At 55.2% G+C, this 20,022-nt stretch overlaps 1 protein-coding gene and 1 long non-coding RNA gene across 5 annotated transcripts; both read left to right on the top strand.

Moving 5' to 3' along the window:
- The first annotated feature begins 511 nt into the window (after window positions 1–511).
- Window positions 512–6,088, top strand: TOR4A (torsin family 4 member A). 4 transcript variants are annotated; one of them, XM_055270207.2, is made up of 2 exons: window positions 512–1,214; window positions 1,925–6,088. In XM_055270207.2, exon 2 carries the CDS (start codon window positions 1,962–1,964, stop codon window positions 3,231–3,233), a length of 1,272 nt encoding a protein of 423 aa, XP_055126182.1. In that variant the 5' UTR covers window positions 512–1,214; window positions 1,925–1,961; the 3' UTR covers window positions 3,234–6,088. The 4 variants fall into 4 exon arrangements, 2 of the variants coding, with proteins under 2 accessions (XP_055126182.1, XP_063492738.1); XM_063636668.1 differs by having other exon boundaries at window positions 1,662–6,088; XR_010120158.1 differs by lacking the exon at window positions 512–1,214 and having other exon boundaries at window positions 1,229–3,515; window positions 5,693–6,088.
- A 2,134-nt stretch (window positions 6,089–8,222) lies between these two features.
- LOC134736267 (uncharacterized) lies at window positions 8,223–14,963 on the top strand. The gene is made up of 2 exons (XR_010120156.1): window positions 8,223–8,352; window positions 13,909–14,963. It is a non-coding gene; the product is annotated as an uncharacterized lncRNA (long non-coding RNA).
- The last annotated feature ends 5,059 nt before the right edge of the window (window positions 14,964–20,022 follow it).

Here is a 20,022-nt window from a genome sequence, read left to right as displayed (position 1 = left end):
TGTGGTGTGTGCGGCCCCCGCGCACCCCCTGCACAGGGGAGGGGAGCATGACAGTTCGGTGGACCCCATACCCTGGAGAGAATGGAAACCCCCAACCCACGACCGACGTTTCCGTGATGCAGTCACGGTTGGGTGCAGCGTGTGAGGAACATAGAGCTGGAACCCATCAGCCCCGGCTGGCTGTTAGGAGGAGTGGGGTGTCCCTGGGACTGCAGGGTCCTGAGCTGAATGCCAGCAGCACTGGTGTGGCTGGAGTGGCCACCTTGCCCCTCCTTGGAAGGCGGCTTCCAGGCTGGGCCAGGGTGGGAGGAGTCCAGGGTCCTCCAGGCGGGCCGGCAGGGGGAAGGGCCCAGAGCTCCAGCTCCTGGCTCCCGGCCCAAGTTGTTTCTAAATTTGTTCCCCAACCCCCACAGGGACCCTGAGCCACACGTGGTTTTTTCCGTGATAGAACTTCCGTGTGTGTGTGCTGGCCTGTCCTGGGCAGGGGGCTCCGGGCTGGGGACAGAGGAAGGGGGGAAGGAAAGACAATGAGCCCTACTTTAGGGGACCCCGATTGGGGTCAGGAGGGGAATGAAAAAGCGGGGAGAGGAGTAGTAAGAGGGACTGGGGGTATACAGCTGGGCAGAGGACCCTGCCCGCCCCCTCTGCTGCTGCCCTGCTCCCCGCTTGCTTACACAGGGCCTGGAGCCCCTCCCCCCAGCTGTAAGCCCTGTGTGTGGGGTGACAGGTGGAAGGGATAACCTGGGGGAGGTGGGGGCCGTGGAGGACAGGCTGAGGTGCGGGGGCCCAGGGTGGGGGCAGGGCATGCAGCAGGGGCCCTCGGCCTCACCAGGTGTCCTGAGCCTGACCAAGCCAGGAGGGCTCTGAGCGCTGGAGAACTGAAGAGGGGATGTGACCTCCGGCCAGGGGATCTGGGCAAGCCGGCCAGGCCTCCCCCCTTTGGCGCCTCCGTCCAGCCCAAGTCCCGCCTGGGCCGCACCCCCTGACTCACTTCCTTTGCATAGAAGCGGAAACCTCCTCAGAGCTTCCTCTGCTCTGGCCCGCAACTCCCTGGGGACCCGCAGGTGTCGCTGCCCCTCCAGGCCGGAGCTGGCCCAGGAGGCCCCTGGCCCACCCCCTCGCCCTGGGAGGCGCATTTCCTGCTTGGAGTCTCAGGCCCCAGCGTCTGGCACAGGCAGGGGCCCGCGGAGCTGAGGGCAGTGGACCAGCCGCAGGTAGGGGGTGGGTTGGGGCCCAGGGCCCAAGCCAGTTCCTGCCAGTCAGTGGCTCTCTTGCTCCGACCGGCCTCTTCTTTCTGTCCTTCTTTTCGCCTCACCTCCACTGGTTTCTGGGGGGCTCCCTGCACTGCTCTGCTTGTTCACTGGAGGGGTGTTGGGAGGACCCCAGTTTTGGAGTCGGGGCTGGGAGGCCTGGGTTCGGCCTGGGGACGGGGCCTGGGCCTATTCTGAAAATCGTAAGTTCCAGCCAGACCCCCACCAAGCGTTCTGGAGCGTGTGGGGGCGTCTCTGAACTCCTGGGCGCTCAGGCCTCTGCTTCCCGCGGCCCCTCCTTGGGAGACGGCCCAGTCCAGTGGGAGCCGCGGGCGGGGGCAGGGTCCGGGGGTGACTGTTCACCCCAGTGGGCGGCTCGGCGGCCACTGACTCCTTCGACGACTCCTCCAGGAAGCCGGGGCGGTCACCAGATAAGCCTCTACCCCGCCACTTCCTCAAGGCCCGCGGCCGTTTATGGGAAGACCCGAGAGATTTGCATCGGGGCCCTGCGGAGGGGTCGCTTCCCGGTCTGAGGGGCGAGGCCGCGACGGGCAGCCCGGGCCGCACCCCACGGGACTCCCAGGGGATAAGATCACTCGGGGGACCGGTTCCGGCGGCCCGCGGGAAAGGGCAGTGGCGGGAGTCCAGAGACCCTCCCCGTCTTCCCGTTGCAGGGAGGGCGACCTGTATGCGGAGCGCCGTTCCTGCGCCATGGACCGCGGCCAGCCCAGCCTGGAGCCTGCTGCCGCGGCCCCCCGAGCCTCGGGCCGGTGCGTGATCGCGCCCGTGCGCGCTGTGCTCCGCCTGCGCCGCCGGGTGTGTGTCCTACGCAAACGGCGCCTCCTGCAGCCGGGTGGGGGGCCCGACGTCGGGACCGGGGTGCCCAGGCCGGGCTGCAGCCCCCGGGCGCCGCGCGCGGACCTGGACCGGCCGCAGTTCTTCACCTTCGACGGCCCCGCGGAGCTACCCTCCAGGACGCCACGCAAGAAGCGCCGGCGCAGCCGCCTGGTGCTTTACCCGGAGACCTCGCGCAAGTATCGGCCGCGCGTGGAGCACAGGAGCCGCGCGCAGCGCTGCCTGCTGCTGCTAGTCGCCATCGTGGGCTTCCAAGTTCTCAACGCTATCGAGAACCTGGACGATAACGCGCAGCGCTATGACCTCGATGGGCTGGAGAAAGCGCTGCAGCGCGCGGTGTTCGGCCAGCCCGCTGCCGTAGCGCGCATCGTGGCGCTGATGCGGGACTACCTGGCCACGCATGTGCACAGTCGTCCGCTCCTCCTGGCGCTGCACGGGCCCAGTGGCGTGGGCAAGAGCCACGTGGGCCGCCTGCTGGCGCGCCACTTCCGCTCGGTGCTGGAGGACAGCGCGCTCGTGCTGCAATACCATGCGCGACACCACTGTCCCGAGGCGCGCGCCGCACAGGACTGCCGCGAGGAGCTGGCGTGGCGTGTGGCCGACGTGGTGGCGCGGGCCGAAGCGGAGGAGAAGACCCCACTCTTGGTGCTGGACGACGTGGAGCTCATGCCGGGGCCGCTGCTGGACGAGCTGCACGGCTTCCTGCAGCCCCAGCGCTCCCACCACTTCCACAACGCCATCTATGTGCTCCTCAGCGGCGCGGGTGGCGCCGAGGTCACGCGCTTCGTGCTGCAGAACGCGTCCCGCGCGCTGCCCCTGCGCCCCGACGGCTTCCGCAGTGCCGAGGCCGCAGCGGCGCAGGCGGAAGAAGACCTGCGCGCCAGCCTGCTGGCTCTGCTGTCCCGGGAGCATCCGCTGTGGCAGGCCGCGGCCATCGTGCCGTTTTTGCTGCTGGACAAGCGGGATGTGGTCAGCTGCTTCCGGGACGAGATGGCGGGCGAGGGCTTCTTTCCTGACCAGGCCCGCGCGGAGGACCTGGCCGCGCAGCTCAGCTTCTACCGCGTGGCTGGCCGCGAGTTTGCTGTCACCGGCTGCAAGCAGGTGGTGGCCACGGTGAACCTCCTGTAGTGGAGGCGCAGGACGGGACGTTTGGGTTGATGGCGGCAGTAGGAGGGCGACCAGGGACCTTGGAGGCTGGTGCAGGCCCGAGGTTTCTAGTGAATTTGTGGTTGCCCGGCTGGTGGGTGCGGATCAGCTTGGGGCTCTGCTTCCAGGTCCACACCCGCCTCAGAGTCCCGACTCTGTCCCCGGGGGCGGCAGGACAGCAGCCACCTCCCTCCCGAACTCGCCCATTTGCCCTGCTGGGCGTCCCAGGCACGGTCTGGTGCGTTCTCCCTGTGGCCCCAAGAGGTGGGTTCCCATGGTACAAGGATGATCTCCGGGCCAGCAATTCCCGGGGTCACACAGCTGGGACGTGACCCCGCCTCTTGGGGGTGGTCGCGTGTTGCTCAGTGCTGGGGTGGGGTTCTCATTCCAGCCCCCCTGGAGATGACCGCGGAGGAGGCCACAGCCAACCATGACAGTGCTGGGGTCCTGGCTGTCTTCTCCACTCACCCCACCCCTCACTCAGGTCGTGTTTTCAGGAGCTCAAGGCTTGCGTGTCTTGACCATAAGGGGACGGGAGCGGAGGCGGAGGCGCCTCAGGCAGCCTCTCCCCCTCCTTCCTGGACCCCCCAACCCCGTGCCCGCCAGCCCTGGCTTGGGTTCACTGGGTGACCGAGAGCCCGCGGGGCAAGCGGGAGGTGCCTAGGCCTCTCCGCATCCTCCTCTTCTCCGCACGTGGGACCCTTAGCCCGTGGCCAGCTCCCTGGTCACCACGATTGCGCGACCTCCCTTTCCCTGGGGCCTTTTGTACCCCGAGTTCCGCCCACCCGCACTCTCTGCGCAGAGCGCCCTCCCCACGCCAGTCGACCCCACACCCCACACTCCCCACGCTCCGCCTCCCGGAAACCCTCCCGGACGCCTCCCGTGGATGGTGGGCCCACCGCGCCCACGGGGGCTTTAGGAGAAGGTGCTTTGGGCGCTTTTTGCGCCGTGTCTCCTCGGGGGCGGCGGTTGCCTCGGGACGGTTCTCGCCTCCTCCCGCAGCCCCGGTGTCTGGGACGCACCCGGCAGCCTCACTGCTGCCGCCTTGTGGCGCGCCCGGCCCAGCCGGTGGCTTCTGTGGCCGCCGGGGTCGGAGCGCGCGCCTGGGCCCTGAGTCCCCCAGGCCGCCTCGAGCCTCTGTCCCCGCCGCCGGCCCCGCTGCAGTCCCAACCCGGGCCTGCCGGAAGGAGTGCACGGGCGGCGATGACCGGTCCCGAAAGGGGCTCAGAGGGCAGCGAGGAGGTTTCACGCCGGTGCGGGGCGCCGTCGAGGTGGGGGCACTGCGAAGGTGGAGGCGGGGCCGCCCCAGAAGCCTGGAGTCGAGCGCACACGGTGCGCGCCCCTGGCAAGTGGGAATCCTCCGGCCCCGAGGCCTGAACTCAGCCCAGAGACCGCGCCCGCCAGCGCCGGTGTCCCTGGAGGGGCCCCGCTAGCTCCCTGAGCAGAGGTCCTGCGGGTCCCCGGAGGGTGTCCTGTTCTCTCCCCCGCCTCGCATCCATTCTCGCCCTGGTGGTTGGTGTCTGTGGTCCGGGGCGAGGGCCGTCTAATGGAGACAGGGATTCAGGCCGCTTGAAAGTCTGGGATCTCTAGGCGGATGGTAGCGGCTCCCCGGAGCTAGAGCTCGGCACGCAGGTCCTGGGCCCAGGGCGGGAGCGCTGGCGAGAGGGCTGCTCCGTCCTGCCCAGAGGGTCCTGAGGACTCCCGCTGCTCCTGGAGTCTCGGGGAGGGGTCCGGCTCCACGAGGTGGGGGTGGGGGCTACCAGGAAACCTTTGCCTCCGGGGACTGTGCAGGACCGGCTAGCCAGCGCTGGGAGCCAGGGCTGAGTTCAGCCCAGCTCTGTCCACCCCACCCCCAGGACTAGGGGAAGGAGCTGGGAGGAGCCCCACCTCTCCCAGGCGAGTATCTGTCCCAGGAGCCCACACAGAGGGACACCCAGCTCTGGTCTGGCCTTCGCGTTGGCTTCAAGGTGGTAACAGAGAGAGAGCTGCAGAGTGCGGGTGTGTTTGCTAGTCCCTGCATGGGTGAATGCTGGGGTGCCCACTGCTCCCCAGGCAGGACTCCCAGGACTGTCACCTCCCCTTCCCACAGAGCACCTACCTGGAGGTGTCATCTGCCGGCAAGCGTGGGCCATTCATCCACCTGTCAGTCAACAACACCCACTGAGCATCCGCTCGTATCAAAAGGTCCAGACCTAAGGGAAAATTTTTTTTTTGTCTTTCTTTCTCTTTTTTCTTTCTTTCTTTCTTTCTCTTTCTTTCTTTCTTTCTCTTTCTTCTTTCTTTCTTCCTTTCTTTTCTTTCTCTTTCTTTCTTCTTTTTCTTTCCTTTCTTCCTTCCTTTCTTTCCTTCCTTCTTTTTCTTTCCTTTCTTTCTTTCCTTCCTTCCTTCTTTCTTTTCTTTCTTTTTTTTTTTTGACACAGAGTTTTGCTCTTGTTGCCCAGGCTGGAGCGCAATGACACGATCTCGGCTCACTGCAACCTCTGCCTCCTGGGTTCAAGCGATTCTCCTGCCTCAGCCTCCCGAGTAGCTGGGATTACAGGCACCCGCCACCATGCCCGGGTAATTTTTTTGTATTGTTGGTAGAGATGGTGATTCACTATGTTGGCCAGGCTAGTCACGAACTCCTGACCTCGTGATCCGCCCACCTCGGCCTCCCAAAGTGCTGGGATTACAGGTGTGAGCCACCGTGCCTGGCCTCTTATTTATTTCTAAAATATTACATTGAGGCCAATTTCTGTGCTTAAGAAGAATGTGCACCAAGTGCTGGGGTGGGGGCTGGTTATAAATGAGGCCACAAATCATGCTTGTTAATAAATTGTGTGATTCAAATCTGACAACCTACTGTTTGGTTTGTTTCTTGTCTGCTTCATCTGTTAATAATTAAGGAGGATGCTGAAATCTTTCCCTAATTGTAGATTTATGGTAGATTTATCCATTTCTCTCTAAGCTTCTATTTAATAGGACATGCTGATCGAGAGTTTTGTTTTTTTGTTTTGTTTTGAGAAACTTCTGAATGGGGAAGTGGTGTGGACCTGGAGGCTGTTGGAAGGATCTGGGGCTCACATGCAGTCTGCAGCTCAAACATCTGGGCTTTCCAGGAAATCCATAAATAACTAAAAAAGTATTTTATTTAATTGCCCTGGACAGGTGCTGAGGGCAGAGGACCCAGGCTGGACATGTGGGAAGCTGCCAGCTAACCAGATGATCCCAAATGTCATAGCTGCTCTCCCTCATATGTGCAGAAGCCGTTTCTGTGCAGTTATCTCTGAGTTATTCTTTGACATCTGCCATGTATGGTTATGTAGTAACCCTCGTGATCTGTGTGTGCACATCATAATGGATTTTTTTTTTTTTTTGAGACAATGTCTCGCTCTGTCACCCAGGCTGGAGTGCAGTGGTGTGATCTCCACTCACTGCAGCCTCCACCTCCTGGGTTCAAGTAATTCTCCTGCCTCAGCCTCCTGAATAGCTGGAATTACAGATGCCCACCACCACTAATTTTTGTATTTTTAGTAGGGACTCAGTTTCACCATGTTGGCCAGGCGGGTCTTGAACTCCTGACCTCAGGTGATCTGCCCATCTCAGCCTCCCAAAATGCTGGCATTACAGGTGTGAGCCAACGTGCCCGGCTTCTCTTTTCTTTCAATAGAAACAGGTTCTGTCTGTCATTCAGGCTGGAATGCAATGGCGTGATTGTGGCTCACTACAGCCTCCACCTCCTGGGCTCAAGCGATTCTCCCACCTCGGCCTTCCAAAGTGCTGGGATTCCAGGCAGAAGCCCCCACACCCGGCCCTTCTTTGCATTTTCTTGTTTTCTTTTTTTTTGAAATGGAGTCTCTCTCTTGTTGCCCAGGCTGGAGTTCAGTGGTGCGATCTCAGCCCACTGCAATGTCCGCCTCCTGGGTTCAAGTGATTCTCCTGCCTCAGCCTCCTGAGTAGCTGGGATTACAGGCGCCCACTACCATGCCCACCTAATTTTTGTATTTTTAGTAGAGATGAAGTTTCTCCATGTTGGTCAGGCTGGTCTTGCACTCCTGACCTCAAGTGATCCACCCACCTCTGCCTCCCAAAGTGCTGGGATTACAGGCGTGAGCTGCCGTGCCCGGCTGTTCTCTGCATTTTTCAAGGTCAGCAACACTGCATCCTTCCGACCACAGCCAGGAAGAGTTTTCTGCTTTTAAGGACCCATGTGACTAGATGTGTCCACCTGGGCCAGGCGCAGTGGCTCACGCCTGTAATCCCAGCACTTTGGGAGGCCAAGGCGGGCAGATCACCTGAGGTCAGGAGTTCAAGACCAGCCTGGCCAACATGGTGAAACCCCATCTCCACTAAAAATACAAAAATCAGCCGGATGTGGTGTCGAGTTCTTGTTATCCCAGCTACTTGTGGGGCTGAGGCAGGAGAGTCGCTTGAACCCAGGAGGTGGAGCTTGCAGTGAGCCAAGTCCGTGCGACTGCACTCCAGCCTGGACGACAGAGTGAGACTACGTCTCAAAAAAGATAAAATAAATAAATAAATGTGTCCACCTGGATAATAACGGATTATCTTCCCATCCAAGGTCCACACTCTTACCTACATCTGCAAAGTCCCTGGGTCAGGGGGACCTGCCTTGGCCTCTCAAAGTGCTGGGATTACAGGCGTGTGCCACTGCACCTGGCTTCACCTTGAAAGTTTTAAAGCCAATGTATCTTCTCTTTCTGAAGATTTGAAACATTTTGTAGACAGAATGGAAAGCAATGAAAATCTCTAAAAATGTTTTGAAGACCCAAAAGAAAAAGCATCAGATTTGTTTCTGGCAATATCTGTGGTTGAGATGAAGGAATCCATAGCAGAGGTTTCTTCAGAGCCTCAGGCCTGGGATCAGTTTTTGTTGCACTATCAGGTTGAGTGTCTGCGATTACATGATCAGAGGATCAACCAAAGTCAGAATTTCTGAAGTTGAAGTGAAACTACAGTATACTTTTTTTTTTTTTTCAGACAGAGTTTCACTCGGTTGCCCAGGCTGGAGTGTAATAGCATGATCACAGCACATTGCTTAAGCACATAGCAACAGGATCAAGCAATCCTCCTGCGTCAGCCTCCCGAGTAGCCGGGACCACAGGTACATGTCACCACGCCTGGCTAATTTTGTTCATTTTTTGTGCAGATGAGGTTTCACTATGTTGCCCAAGCTAGTCTCAAACTCCTGGGCTCAAGGGATCCTCCTGCTTTGGCCTCTCAAAGTGCTGGGACTACAGGCTTGAGCCACCACACCTGGCCCAGACTGTGTTCTTTTTTTTTTTTTGAGACAGAGTCTCGCTCTGTCGCCCAGGCTGGAGTGCAGTGGCGTGATCTCGGCTCACTGTAAACGCCTTCTGAGTTCACATTGAGTTCACTTCCGAGTTCCTGTCTCAGCCTTCCAAGTAGCTGAGATTGCAGGCATGTGCCACCATGCCTGGCTAACTTTGTATTTTTAGTAGAGATGGGGTTTCACCATCTTGGTCAGGCTGGTCTTGAACTCCTGACCTCAGGTGATCTGCCCGCCTTGGCCTCCCAAAGTGCTGGGATTACAGGCGTGAGCCACTGCGCCTGACCCAGGACAAGGTCTTTGACTGTGTGGAGCTAGTGATGGATGAGCTACAAGGAGCAGCCCTGCCATGGGCCTTCGTGGACTGAGGCCTTCGGAGCCTCCAGCAGGTGTCAGCGCAGCTCAGGGAGAGACGCCCGCTCAGCACCACCCCAGCCGCAGCCACAGCACTTCCAAGACATGCAGACTCACTCTAGGAGCTCTGGAGTTTCTGGAGGCTGGAAAGGGAACGGGGATGGAAGGTGCCCCAGCACGTGGCTACTGCCTGGGGGTGTGAGCTGGCGATTTCTGCCCTTCTGCCTCTGAGGATGAGCGTAGAGCATCGTAGTTTTTCTTTTTTTTTTTTTTTTTCAAGACGGCGTTTCGCTCTTGTTGCCCAGGCTAGAGTGCAGTGGCATGATCTCGGCTCACTGCAAGCTCTGCCTCCCAGGTTCACGCCATTCTCCTGCCTCAGCCTCCCAAGTAGCTGTGACTACAGGCGCCCGCCACCGCACCCAGCTAATTTTTTTTTTTTTTTTTTTGTATTTTTAGTAGAGACAGGGTTTCACCATGTTAGCCAGGATGGTCTTGATCTCCTTGTTAGGTGACTCAAGGTGCCAAAAGATGGCGCTGGTTCCGGGTTCTTCTTCACTCAGCACTATATCGGCCCGCCAAATGAGACCCAATAAAAGAAGGCACCTCCTACTCCTCCCTTCAGGCCCACCCCCCATCCAAACATCAGTGCCCATGTAGCCCTGGGGGCTATAAATTACTCCACCCAACAGCTCTCTCTCTCTCTCCCCTGCGCGACCTGACCTCAACCTCTCCAATAAAGATCTCTTGGCCGTACTCGGTGTGGTTTGAGTTTGCCGGCATCCCTTTCATTTGGTGCCGTGACTCGGGTCGAGAATCCCCACTTTTAGTGGGACCCCGATCTCTTCTTAGACTCAACCCAAACCCCCGACCGGCCTTCACCCATTCTCCTGTTCACCAAGCTGTTCGCCCAACACCGGCCTCGTCTCGGTAAGTCTTCCCCTCCGGGGTCTACCTCTCTAGGCAGGCAAGAGACCCCACGAAGTGCCTCGCCTCAAGCCCCTAAGGCCACGGTAGACCCCAAATAGCAAACTGGCCCACATATCCCCTAGACAACCAAAGAAAATGGCCCACTTATGGGTCTCTCGATCCTAACATTCTCCAGGATCTCTACAATTATTGCGAGTGAACAGGAAAATGGGTAGCGATCCCATATATCCACGGCTGCTTTCTCCTACGGGATAGACCTAACCTTTGTCTCCCTTGCAAACCGCAGCAGCTCCTTGCCGCTCTTAAACTGCCAACCTCTCCCTCTGCCCCTGACTTCGACCCAGCTGATGAACCCCCACCATACCACCACCCTCCGCCGTGCCCTCTGGCCACCACCCAACTGGAAGTTGCCCAGCCTCCCACTGCCCCCCACCATGCCCTCAACCACCTATCCCGTCAGCCCCGGCCTTCAGCCCCCCCCACCACTCACTCAAAGTCACACCCCCCCCTTGCCCCCCTTAGAGAGGTGGCAGGAGCCGAAGGTATTGTCCGAGTCCATGTCCCCTTTTCTATGGCTGACTTATCACAAATAGAAAAACGCCTAGGCTCCTACACTTCCAATTCTGCTTTATGTATCAGAGAATTCCAATACCACATCCAAGCTTATAGCCTTACCTTCCATGACATCTATATGATTCTAACACCTTCCTCCCTGAGGAGCGTAGGCGAGTCTAGGAACAAGCTTGAACTTATGCAGATGAGGTTCATCAAACAACCCCAGCCCTACCGCTAGGAGCGCAGGCAGTACCTGAGCATGAGCCCAATTGGGATTATAACACCCAAAATGGAGTATCAGCCCGAGACCATTTCGCTACTTGCATCATAGCTGGTCTACAGAGGGCAGCTCAAAAGGCAGTTAACTTTGAAAGACTTCATGAAGTCATACAGGATAAAAATGAAAACCCGTCCGCTTTTCTAGACCGCCTTACACAGGCACTCCAACAATACACCAACATAGATCCCAAAACCCCAGACAGTAGGCAACTCCTCATGTCCCATTTTTTTGCTCAGAGTTTTCCTGATATCAAAGGTAAACTAAAAAAACTGGACAAAGGCCCCCTCACCCCTCAAACTGAGATCTTAGCGACGGCATTTAAGGTGTATCACAATCGAGATGAGAAGGCAAAGAGGCAAAAGTACCAGTTACTGGCACAAGCCTTTCAAGCCTCCCCTCGATCACACGGCCATAAGTTGTCGTCTGCCCGTCCATCCCAACGTCAGCTCCCAGGGCCCTGTTTCGAATGTGGAAAGGAAGGGCACTGGGTCCGAGAGTGCCCAAATCCCAGGCCCCCCAACCGGCCATGTCCTAAATGCCACCAATCTGGCCACTGGGGCGTAGACTGCCCCGGCTCCCGAAGGGGGGCCGGGCCGGCCACCATCCCACCTCCTGATCTTCTAGGATTGGCCATTCAAGACTGACGGGGCCTTGGGACTTCCTTCCCAACACAAATCATCACCACACAGGAGCCCAGGGACTCTTTAACAGTGGACGGACGTCCCATCACCTTTCTCCTAGACACCGGAGCTACTTTCTCAGTTTTAGGAGAATTTTGGGGTGCCACTTCCCTCTTTGGATCTCCCACAGTCGGGGTCGGAGGCCAAACCATACGTCCAAGAGCCACTCCTCCCCTCTCCTGCACTTTCTCTGGCCACATCTTTTCCCATCGATTCCTAGTCATGCCACAATGCCCACTCCCTTTGTTAAGAAGAGACATTCTCCCTAAATTTAAAACCTCCATCACCTTCAACCCAATCACCCTCCCGCAATCCACCTCACTCATTGCCTTGGTGGCGAGTTCCATAGATCAAACTCCTGCTCCTACTCTGCCTTCGCTCCCAGCCAGCGTCAACCCCATAGTGTGGGACACCACGACCCCCTCATTAGCACTCTGTCCTCCCGTACAAATATTCCTTAAAAACCCACACCACTTCCCCAGCCAACCCCAATATCCTCTCCCCGTCTCCAGCCTGAAAGGATTACACCCAATCATTTTAGACCTCTTAAGAAAAGGGTTCCTCAGGCCAACCCATTCTCCATTTAACACTCCTATTCTAGCAGTGAAAAAATCCAATGGTACGTTCCGCCTTGTCCAAGACCTCAGCTCTTATCCTCTATTCCTCCTAGTGCCACACATTTCTCAGTCATAGATCCTAAAGCACCATTCCCCTCTCCCCTCAGTCACAAGACCTTTTCGCCTTCACTTGGACTGACCCAGACACTAAACAGTCGCAACAGCTCACGTGGACAGTGCTTCCCCAAGGGTTCAGAGATAGCCCCCATATCTTTGGTCAAACTCTTGCCTCAGACCTACAAAAATTACACTTTCCCCAGTCCACCCTCCTACAATACATTAATGACCTCCCCCTATGCAGTCCCTGTCTGTCTCACAAACTGACACCACCTCTCTTCTCAACTTCCTTGCTGACCGAGGCTACCGAGTATCCCCCCAAAAGGTCCAGCTCTCCCTCACTCAAGTCACCTATCTAGGAGTCCTCCTTGCCCATGACTCAAAGGCCATCACCCTAGACCGAAAGTGCTTCATTAGAAGTCTTCCCATCCCAAAAACCAAACAAGAGATACTCTCCTTCTTAGGACTAGCAGGCTACTATAGAACTTGGATCCCCAACTACTCTTTATTAGCAAAGCCCCTATATGATCTCTCCCGAGGTACCCCATCCGAGCCTGTAGAGGCCACAGTCAAGCAACCCTTCCTGTCACTCCAACAGGCACTACTCAAAGCCCCAGCCCTACATCTTCCAGACTTACAACAACCTTTCATTCTATATGTACATGAGCACAATGGCTTGGCTCTTGGAGTCCTAGGTCAGATGCATGGACCTACCTTGGCGGCAGTTGCATACCTATCCAAACAATTCTGAGAGCAGACTCGGCCTGCAGGGAACTGAGTTTTCTCTTTTCCCTCCTCACTCATCTGGCCTGGGTTTCCTCCCTTCTCTCACTCAAAAAATCCTGGTACCAGGTAACCCACGGCCCTCGGCCTTACAGAGGCCCATCAGTTCTTTCGTTTCGGTGACGACCGGCTTGAAGGTTCTGACTCGCAACACGGCCATCGGCTAATAGGGGACGCCCTGTTCAGCCAGCCGCCGTATACATATACCCCTTCCTCTCTCACCATGGGAGGCTCTGCATCCCTGCTGGCCGACTAGACCCCACCGTGCGAGGGTGGGCCCCCTGCCTTTGGGCCCTGGCTGCAGCCTACCTACTACTTCAAGAGTCAAAGAAATTAACGTTTAGGGCAGCTGTTGTCATTACCTCCCCCCATCAAAACTCCTGACCTACAAAAGTCTACAAACCCTTCCCCCTTGCTGCGTACTGTCTCTCCTAGTTTCCTTCCTGCACGATTCCAAACATGTGCACACACCAATGGCATCAGTCCTCAGTAAACCTTCCCCTCCCTAAACTCACCAGAATAAATAGCGCCATTTGCTTTCCACACCAGCAATCCCGCAGCGCCTGTAAAACTGAATGGCCCCAAAACTATGGGTGCCCCTGGACCAGCTGTGTTATGAATTAAATCACCAAAAAAAACCGACAGGCAGACCCCATTCATGTATTATTAAACACCTCTCAGGTCTCTACTTCCGATTGTTTCTTATGCGCAAACATCAACAAACCCCCTCTTGCTGCGGTTCCACTATCTAGATCCATAAACACAAGCAACTCCTCCCCCCCGACCACCGGCTTTGTAATCTCCCATGTCCCCTCCTTGCCAACCTCAGCGTCCCTATTCCTACCTGTTACAACACAAGCTACCACCCCCCCCATCGCCCCACAATGTAACATGCAAACAAACTGTCACTCCCCCCAACTTTCCAGCTCCAGACGGCCTTTTTTTTTTTTTTTTTGGTGTAACGGCCATTAATTCCTCTATCCCTGGCCCCTGCATACCCACCACACTAGTCCCTCAACTCACATTGCTCTCCTTCTCTGAAGGCCTTCAAGCCTATCAGTTTAATCACCCTAAACCCAACTCTCCTGAGGACCATCTCTAACAACCTCTCTCACAGGTGTACAGCGTATCCCAATTTTCAGCCGGCCATTGAGGAAACGGCTCAGTCTCTAGCCGCCCTCCAACGACAAATCACATCTCTAGCTGGTGTCACCCTTCAAAACTGCCATGCCATCGACCTACTCACAGCCGAAAAAGGTGGTACTTGCATCTTCTTACAGGAGAACTGTTGTTATTACATTAATGAGTCCCAAGTAATCGAAACTAGCATTAAAACCTACATCAGATAAAAGGTAAACTAATGAATGCTAGCACTACTCCCTCCCTTTGGGAAACCCTTAAAACCCCCCTCTTAGCTTGGCTCCTTCCCTTTTTAGGCCCCCAGCGGGTATCCTCACTTTCTGCACACTACTCCCCTGCCTCATTAAGTTTCTCTTCCATATCTAACCAAACATTTAACCAGCTTCTCCTCAGAAACTACCAACTTTTAGCCACCAGCAAGGACGGGACAGATTCCACAGACGGGCTCACAACCTGCTAACCCAAGCCGGTCATGACAACCGCCAACCGATTCCACAAACTTCTCAACGATCTCCGCGCCTTCAGCTGGCTCATCGCCAATCCCTCGCTACCCTTCGAATGGATCACAATGTTAGAGGAACCTTCACGGACTTCACACCCCAAGAGGTGTTTACATACGCCGCCATCCTACTCAGGCTTATTCTACTGATAGATGCCCCTAACAGTGCTCCCTTTACCTCCCCTCAACGCCCCCACTCAGCAGGAAGTAGCCAGATGAGACACGACGCCGCTCTACCCACCTCTAAGAGAAACAAAAGGGAGGAATGTTAGGTGACGCAAGACGCCAAAAGATGGCGCTGGTTCCGGGTTCTTCTTCACTCAGCACGATGTCGGCCCGCCAAATGAGACCCAATAAAAGAAGGCACCTCCTACTCCTCCCTTCAGGCCCGCCCCCCTTCCAATCATCAGTGCCCATGTAGCCCTGGGGGCTATAAATTACTCCACCCAACAGCTCTCTCTCTCTCTCTCTCTCTCTCCCTCTCTCCTGTGCCACCTGACCTCAACCTCTCCAATAAAGATCTCTTGGCCGTACGCGGTGTGGTTTGAGTTTGCCGGCATCCCTTTCGCTCCTGACCTCATGATCCGCCCACCTTGGCCTCCCAAAGTGCTGGGATTAAAAGCGTGAGCCCCTGCGCCCGGCCTATTGTATCTTTTCTATGTTTACCTGTGTCTAGACACACAAATACTTAGGGCTGTGTCACAGTTGCCTACAGCGTGCAGTACAGCATCGTGCTGTGCAGGTATGTAGCTCGGGAGCACCAGGCCGTGCATGCAGGCTGGGTGTGTAGCAGGCTGCACCCTCCAGGTGTGTGCCAGCATGTGCCATGATTTTCACCCAACAGGGAGATCATCTAACCATGCAGTTCTCAGAATTTGGGCCCATCTGCAAGTGACACGTACCCGTATATGTGTGCATGTGGGAATGGTGACGTGAGGACCTGGGAAAAGACGGCCACCCGCGCTGTGAGACACCACGCTCCGTCCCCCACGCCGCCCACTCTGTGGTGCTTTGTCTTGGCAGCCCCAGCGAAGCAGCAGGTGCACGTGCCTTGGAGTGGGATCTGAGTCTGGCTCCGCTTGGAGGGCAAGGCCGTTTCCCAGGTGGCTGTGCTCAGTACAGTCCCAGCCCTGGAGCCGCTTCCCTCCACACGCACCAGCCCTGCCATCGTCAGTGGCGCCGCACTGCGGTTGGAATTTGTACTTCCTGGGTTAATTCTTGTGCCTGTGTAACCAAACCCAGGTTTGGCTGTTGCTGCTGTAAAGTCAGACATGAGAGAGGAGGGTTGGTGGGTGGAAAAGCAGGTTTAATTGGAGAGCCAGGCTGGGCGTGGTTGCGTGTGCCTGTGGTTCCGGCCACTCAGGAGGTTGAGGTGGGAGAATCGCTTGAGCCCAGGAGGTTGAGGCTGCAGTGAGCTGAGATCACACCACTGCACTCCAACCTGGGTGACAGAGCAAGACCCTGTCTTAAAAAAAAAAAAAGAGGGGGCGGGCGTGGTGGCTCACGCCTGTAATCCCAGCACTTTGGGAGGCCGAGGCGGGTGGATCACGAGGTCAGGAGATCGAGACCATCCTGCCTAACACAGTGAAACCCTGTCTCTACTAAAAATACAAAAAATTAGCCGGGCATGGTGGCAGGTGCCTGTAGTCCCAGCTACTTGGGAGGCTGAGGCAGGAGGAGAATGGCGTGAACCCAGGAGGTGGAGCTTGCAGTGAGCTGAATTTGTGCCACTGCACTCCAGCCTGGGCGACAGAGCGAGACTCTGTCTCAAAAAAATAAAAATAAAAATAAATAAAAATAAAAATAGTAAAATAAAATAAAATAAGATAAAAAAGGGGGCGGGCATGGTGGCTCATGCCTGTAATCCCAGCACTTCGGGAGGCCGAGGCGGGTGGATCACGAGGTCAGGAGATCGAGACCATCCTGCCTAACACAGTGAAACCCTGTCTCTACTAAAAATACAAAAAGTTAGCCGGGCATGGTGGCAGGTGCCTGTAGTCCCAGCTACTTGGGATGCTGAGGCAGGAGAATGGTGTGAACCCGGGAGGCGGAGCTTGCAGTGAGCCGAGATTGCACCACTGCACTCCAGCCTGGGTGACAGAGTGAGATTCAGTCTCAAAAAATAAAATAAAATAAATAAAATAAAATAACATAAAATAAAATAATAAAATAAATAAATAAAATAGAATAAAATAAAATATAAAAAAGGAAAGAAAAATAAATTGGAGAGCCAGCAAACCGAGAAGATCGACTGAACCTAGTGTCCTGAACCAGTATCTTACATTTTCCATGCTGGCAGGAGGGTTTTCATGGGACGGGGGATGTGGAGAAACCGTGTGCAGGGCTTGGGATCAGGAGGGGACCGAGGACCACACACATCTGGGTGCCAGTGAGGGTCCGAGGAGAATGTGGCCACTTCTCTGTCCTTGGTCAGGTCACGGTGCTCCTCTAAATTTTTTTTTTTTCGAGACGGAGTCTCGCTCTGTTGCCCAGGCTGGAGTGCAGTGGCGCAATCTCGGCTCACTGCAAGCTCCGCCTCCCAGGCTCACGCCATTCTCCTGCCTCAGCCTCCCGAGTAGCTGGGACTACAGGCGCCCCCACCACGCCTGGCTAATTTTTTTTTTTTTTTGTATTTTTAGTAGAGACGAGGTTTCACCATGTTAGCCAGGATGGTCTTGATCTCCTGACCTTGTGATCTGCCCACCTTGGCCTCCCAAAGCGCTGGGATTACAAGCGTGAGCCACCACGCCCGGCCCGTGCTCCTGTAAATCTTTAACAAAACCTAGTTAGTGGGTTTTATTTTTATCTTTTTATTTTTTTTTTCAGGGTCTCACTCTGTTGCCCAGGCTGGAGTGCAGTGGTGCGATCTCGGCTCACTGCAACCTCCGCCTCTCGAGTTCAATCGATTCTCGTGCCTCAGCCTCCCGAGTAGCTGGGATTACAGGCATGCGCCATCATACCCAGCTAATTGTTGTATTTTTAGTAGAGACAGTGTTTCTCCATGTTGGCCAGGCTGGTCTTGAATGCCTGACCTCAGGTAACCCGCCCACCTTGGCCTCCCAAAGTACTGGGATTACAGGCATGAGCCACTGCACCTGTCCCCACATATATATTTTTTGAGACAGGATCTCTCTCTGTTGCCCAGACTAGAGTGCAGTGATGCAATCATGGCTCACTGCTGCCTCAACCTCCTGGGCTCAAGCCATCCTACCACCTCAGCCTCCCAAGTGGATGAGACCACAGGCATGTGCCACGTCTGGCTAGGTTTGAAAAATTTTTTTAGAGATGAGGTCTCACTATGTTGCCAGGCTGATCTCAAACAGCTGGGCTCGAGCAATCCTCCTGCCTCCTCCCAAAGTGCTGGGATTATAGGTGTGAGCCACCACACCTGGCTTTAAGTAGAATTTATTTTTACATATGTATGTATTTATTTATTTATTTGAGATGGAGTCTTGCTTTGTCGCCCAGGCTGGAGTGCAATGGCACGATCTCGGCTCACTGTAACCTCTGTCTCCTGGCTTCAAGAGATTTTCCTGCCTCAGCCTCCCGAGTAGCTGGGATTACAGGCACCTGCCACCACACCCGGCTAATTTTTGTATTTTTAGTAGAGACGGGATTTCACCATGTTGGTCAGGCTGCTCTTGAACTCCTGACCTCGTGACTCACCTGCCTCAGCCTCCTAAAGTGCTGGGATTACAGTCGTGAGCCACCGTGCCCAGCCTGATATTTCTAGTTTTATTTTACCAATAAGTTAAAAACCATTTTTGGCCGGGCATGGTGGCTCACGCCTGTAATCTCAGCACTTTGGGAGGCTGAGGCGGGCAAATCATGAGGTCAGGAGTTTAAGATCAGCCTGGCTAACATAGTGAAACCCTGTCTCTACCAAAAATACAAAAATTAACCAGGTGTGGTGGCACGCGCCTGTAGTCCCAGCTACTTGGGAGGCTGAGGCAGGAGAATCGCTTGAACCCAGGAGGCAGAGGTTACAGTGAGCCGAGGCGGCAACGTTGCACTCCAGCCTGGGTGACAGAGCAAGACTCTGTCTCAAACAAACAAACAAACAAAAAACCATTTTATTTACCAAAAATTATAAAATTCATGTGAACCTGATAGACATTTGGACTTAACTTATGAGTATCCATTTACTTATAGGCCAATTTGGTAACATGCTACATACAACATATAACAATACCTGTACATATACATAAACACATTTAAACATGTATACATACACACACACACACACACACACACACAAAGATCCAAACCTTTTTTTTCTTTTTTTGAGACAGAATCTGGCTCTGTTGCCCAGGCTGGCGTGCAGTGGCATGATCTCAGCTCACTGCAACCTCTGCCTCTGGGGTTCAAGTGATTTTCCTGCCTCAGCCTCCCGAGTAGCTGGGATTACAGGCACCCGCCACTACATCTGGCTAATTTTTGTATTTTTAGTAAAGACAGAGTTTCACCAAGTTGGCCAGGCTGGTCTTGAACTCCTGACCTCAGATGATCCTCCCACCTCGGACTCCCAAAGTGCTGGGATTACAGGCATGAGTCACCGCGCCCTGCCTTTTTTTTTTTTTTTTTTTTTGAGACAGAGTTTTGCTCTTGTTGCCCAGGCTGCAGTGCAATGGTGTGATTTTGGCTCACCACAACCCCCTCCTCCCGGGTTCAAGCAATTCTCCTGCCTCAGCCTCCCGAGTAGCTGGGATTACAGGCATGCACCACCACGCCCGGCTAATTTTGTATTTTTAGTAGAGACAGGGTTTCTCCATGTTGGTCAGGCTGGTCTTGAACTCCCAACCTCAGGCGATCCACCCGCCTCAGCCTCCCTAAGTGCTGGGATTACAGTCATGAGCCAATGTGCCCGGCCTAATTTTTGTGTTTTTATTGGAGACTGGGTTTCACCATGTTGGCCAGGCTGGTCTTAAACTCCTGACCTCAAGTGATCCACCTGCCTCAGCCTCCCAAAGTGCTGGGATTACAGGTGTGAGCCACCATACCCGGCCTGTTCTTTATTTTCAAGATTATTATTATTATTTTGAGATGGAGTTTTGCTCTTGTCGCCCAGGCTGGAGTGCAATGGTGCGATCTTGGCTCACCACAACCTCTGCCTCCAAGGTTCAAGCAATTCTCCTGCCTCAGCCTCCCAAGTAGCTGGATTACAGGCGCCCACCACCACGCCCGGCTAATTTTTGTATTTTTAGTAGAGATGGGGTTTCACCATGTTGGCCAGGCTGGTCTTGAACTCCTGACCTCAGGTGATCCACCCGCCTCGGCCTCCCAAAGTGTTGGGATTACAGGCATCAGCCACCGCACCCGGCCTATTTTCAAGATTATTTTGTTTATTTTTTGACATTTGTGTTTCCAAATGAATTTTAAAAATCATCTAGCCAATTTCCACGGAAAGCCTGCTGGATTTTGAGCGATTGCATTGAATCTGTAGATGAATTTGGGGAGCACTTACAACACTATCAAGTCTTCTAGGCAGTGAACATGATACATCTCTCTTTTGATTTAGATTTAAAAAAGAATTTCTCGGCCAGGTGCAGTGGCTCACACCTGTAATCCCGGGACTTTGGGACGCTGAGGAGG

The sequence above is a fragment of the Symphalangus syndactylus genome, chromosome 3 (genome assembly GCF_028878055.3).
Source record: "Symphalangus syndactylus isolate Jambi chromosome 3, NHGRI_mSymSyn1-v2.1_pri, whole genome shotgun sequence".
In the NCBI taxonomy this organism is placed as follows: Eukaryota; Metazoa; Chordata; class Mammalia; order Primates; family Hylobatidae; genus Symphalangus; species Symphalangus syndactylus.
This window is presented reverse-complemented; position numbering and strand designations above follow the sequence as displayed.

Bases quoted from the DNA above. Each gene is read 5' to 3' on its own strand.
- TOR4A (XM_063636668.1), top strand. From the start codon at position 1,725: ATGGGAAGACCCGAGAGATTTGCATCGGGGCCCTGCGGAGGGGTCGCT.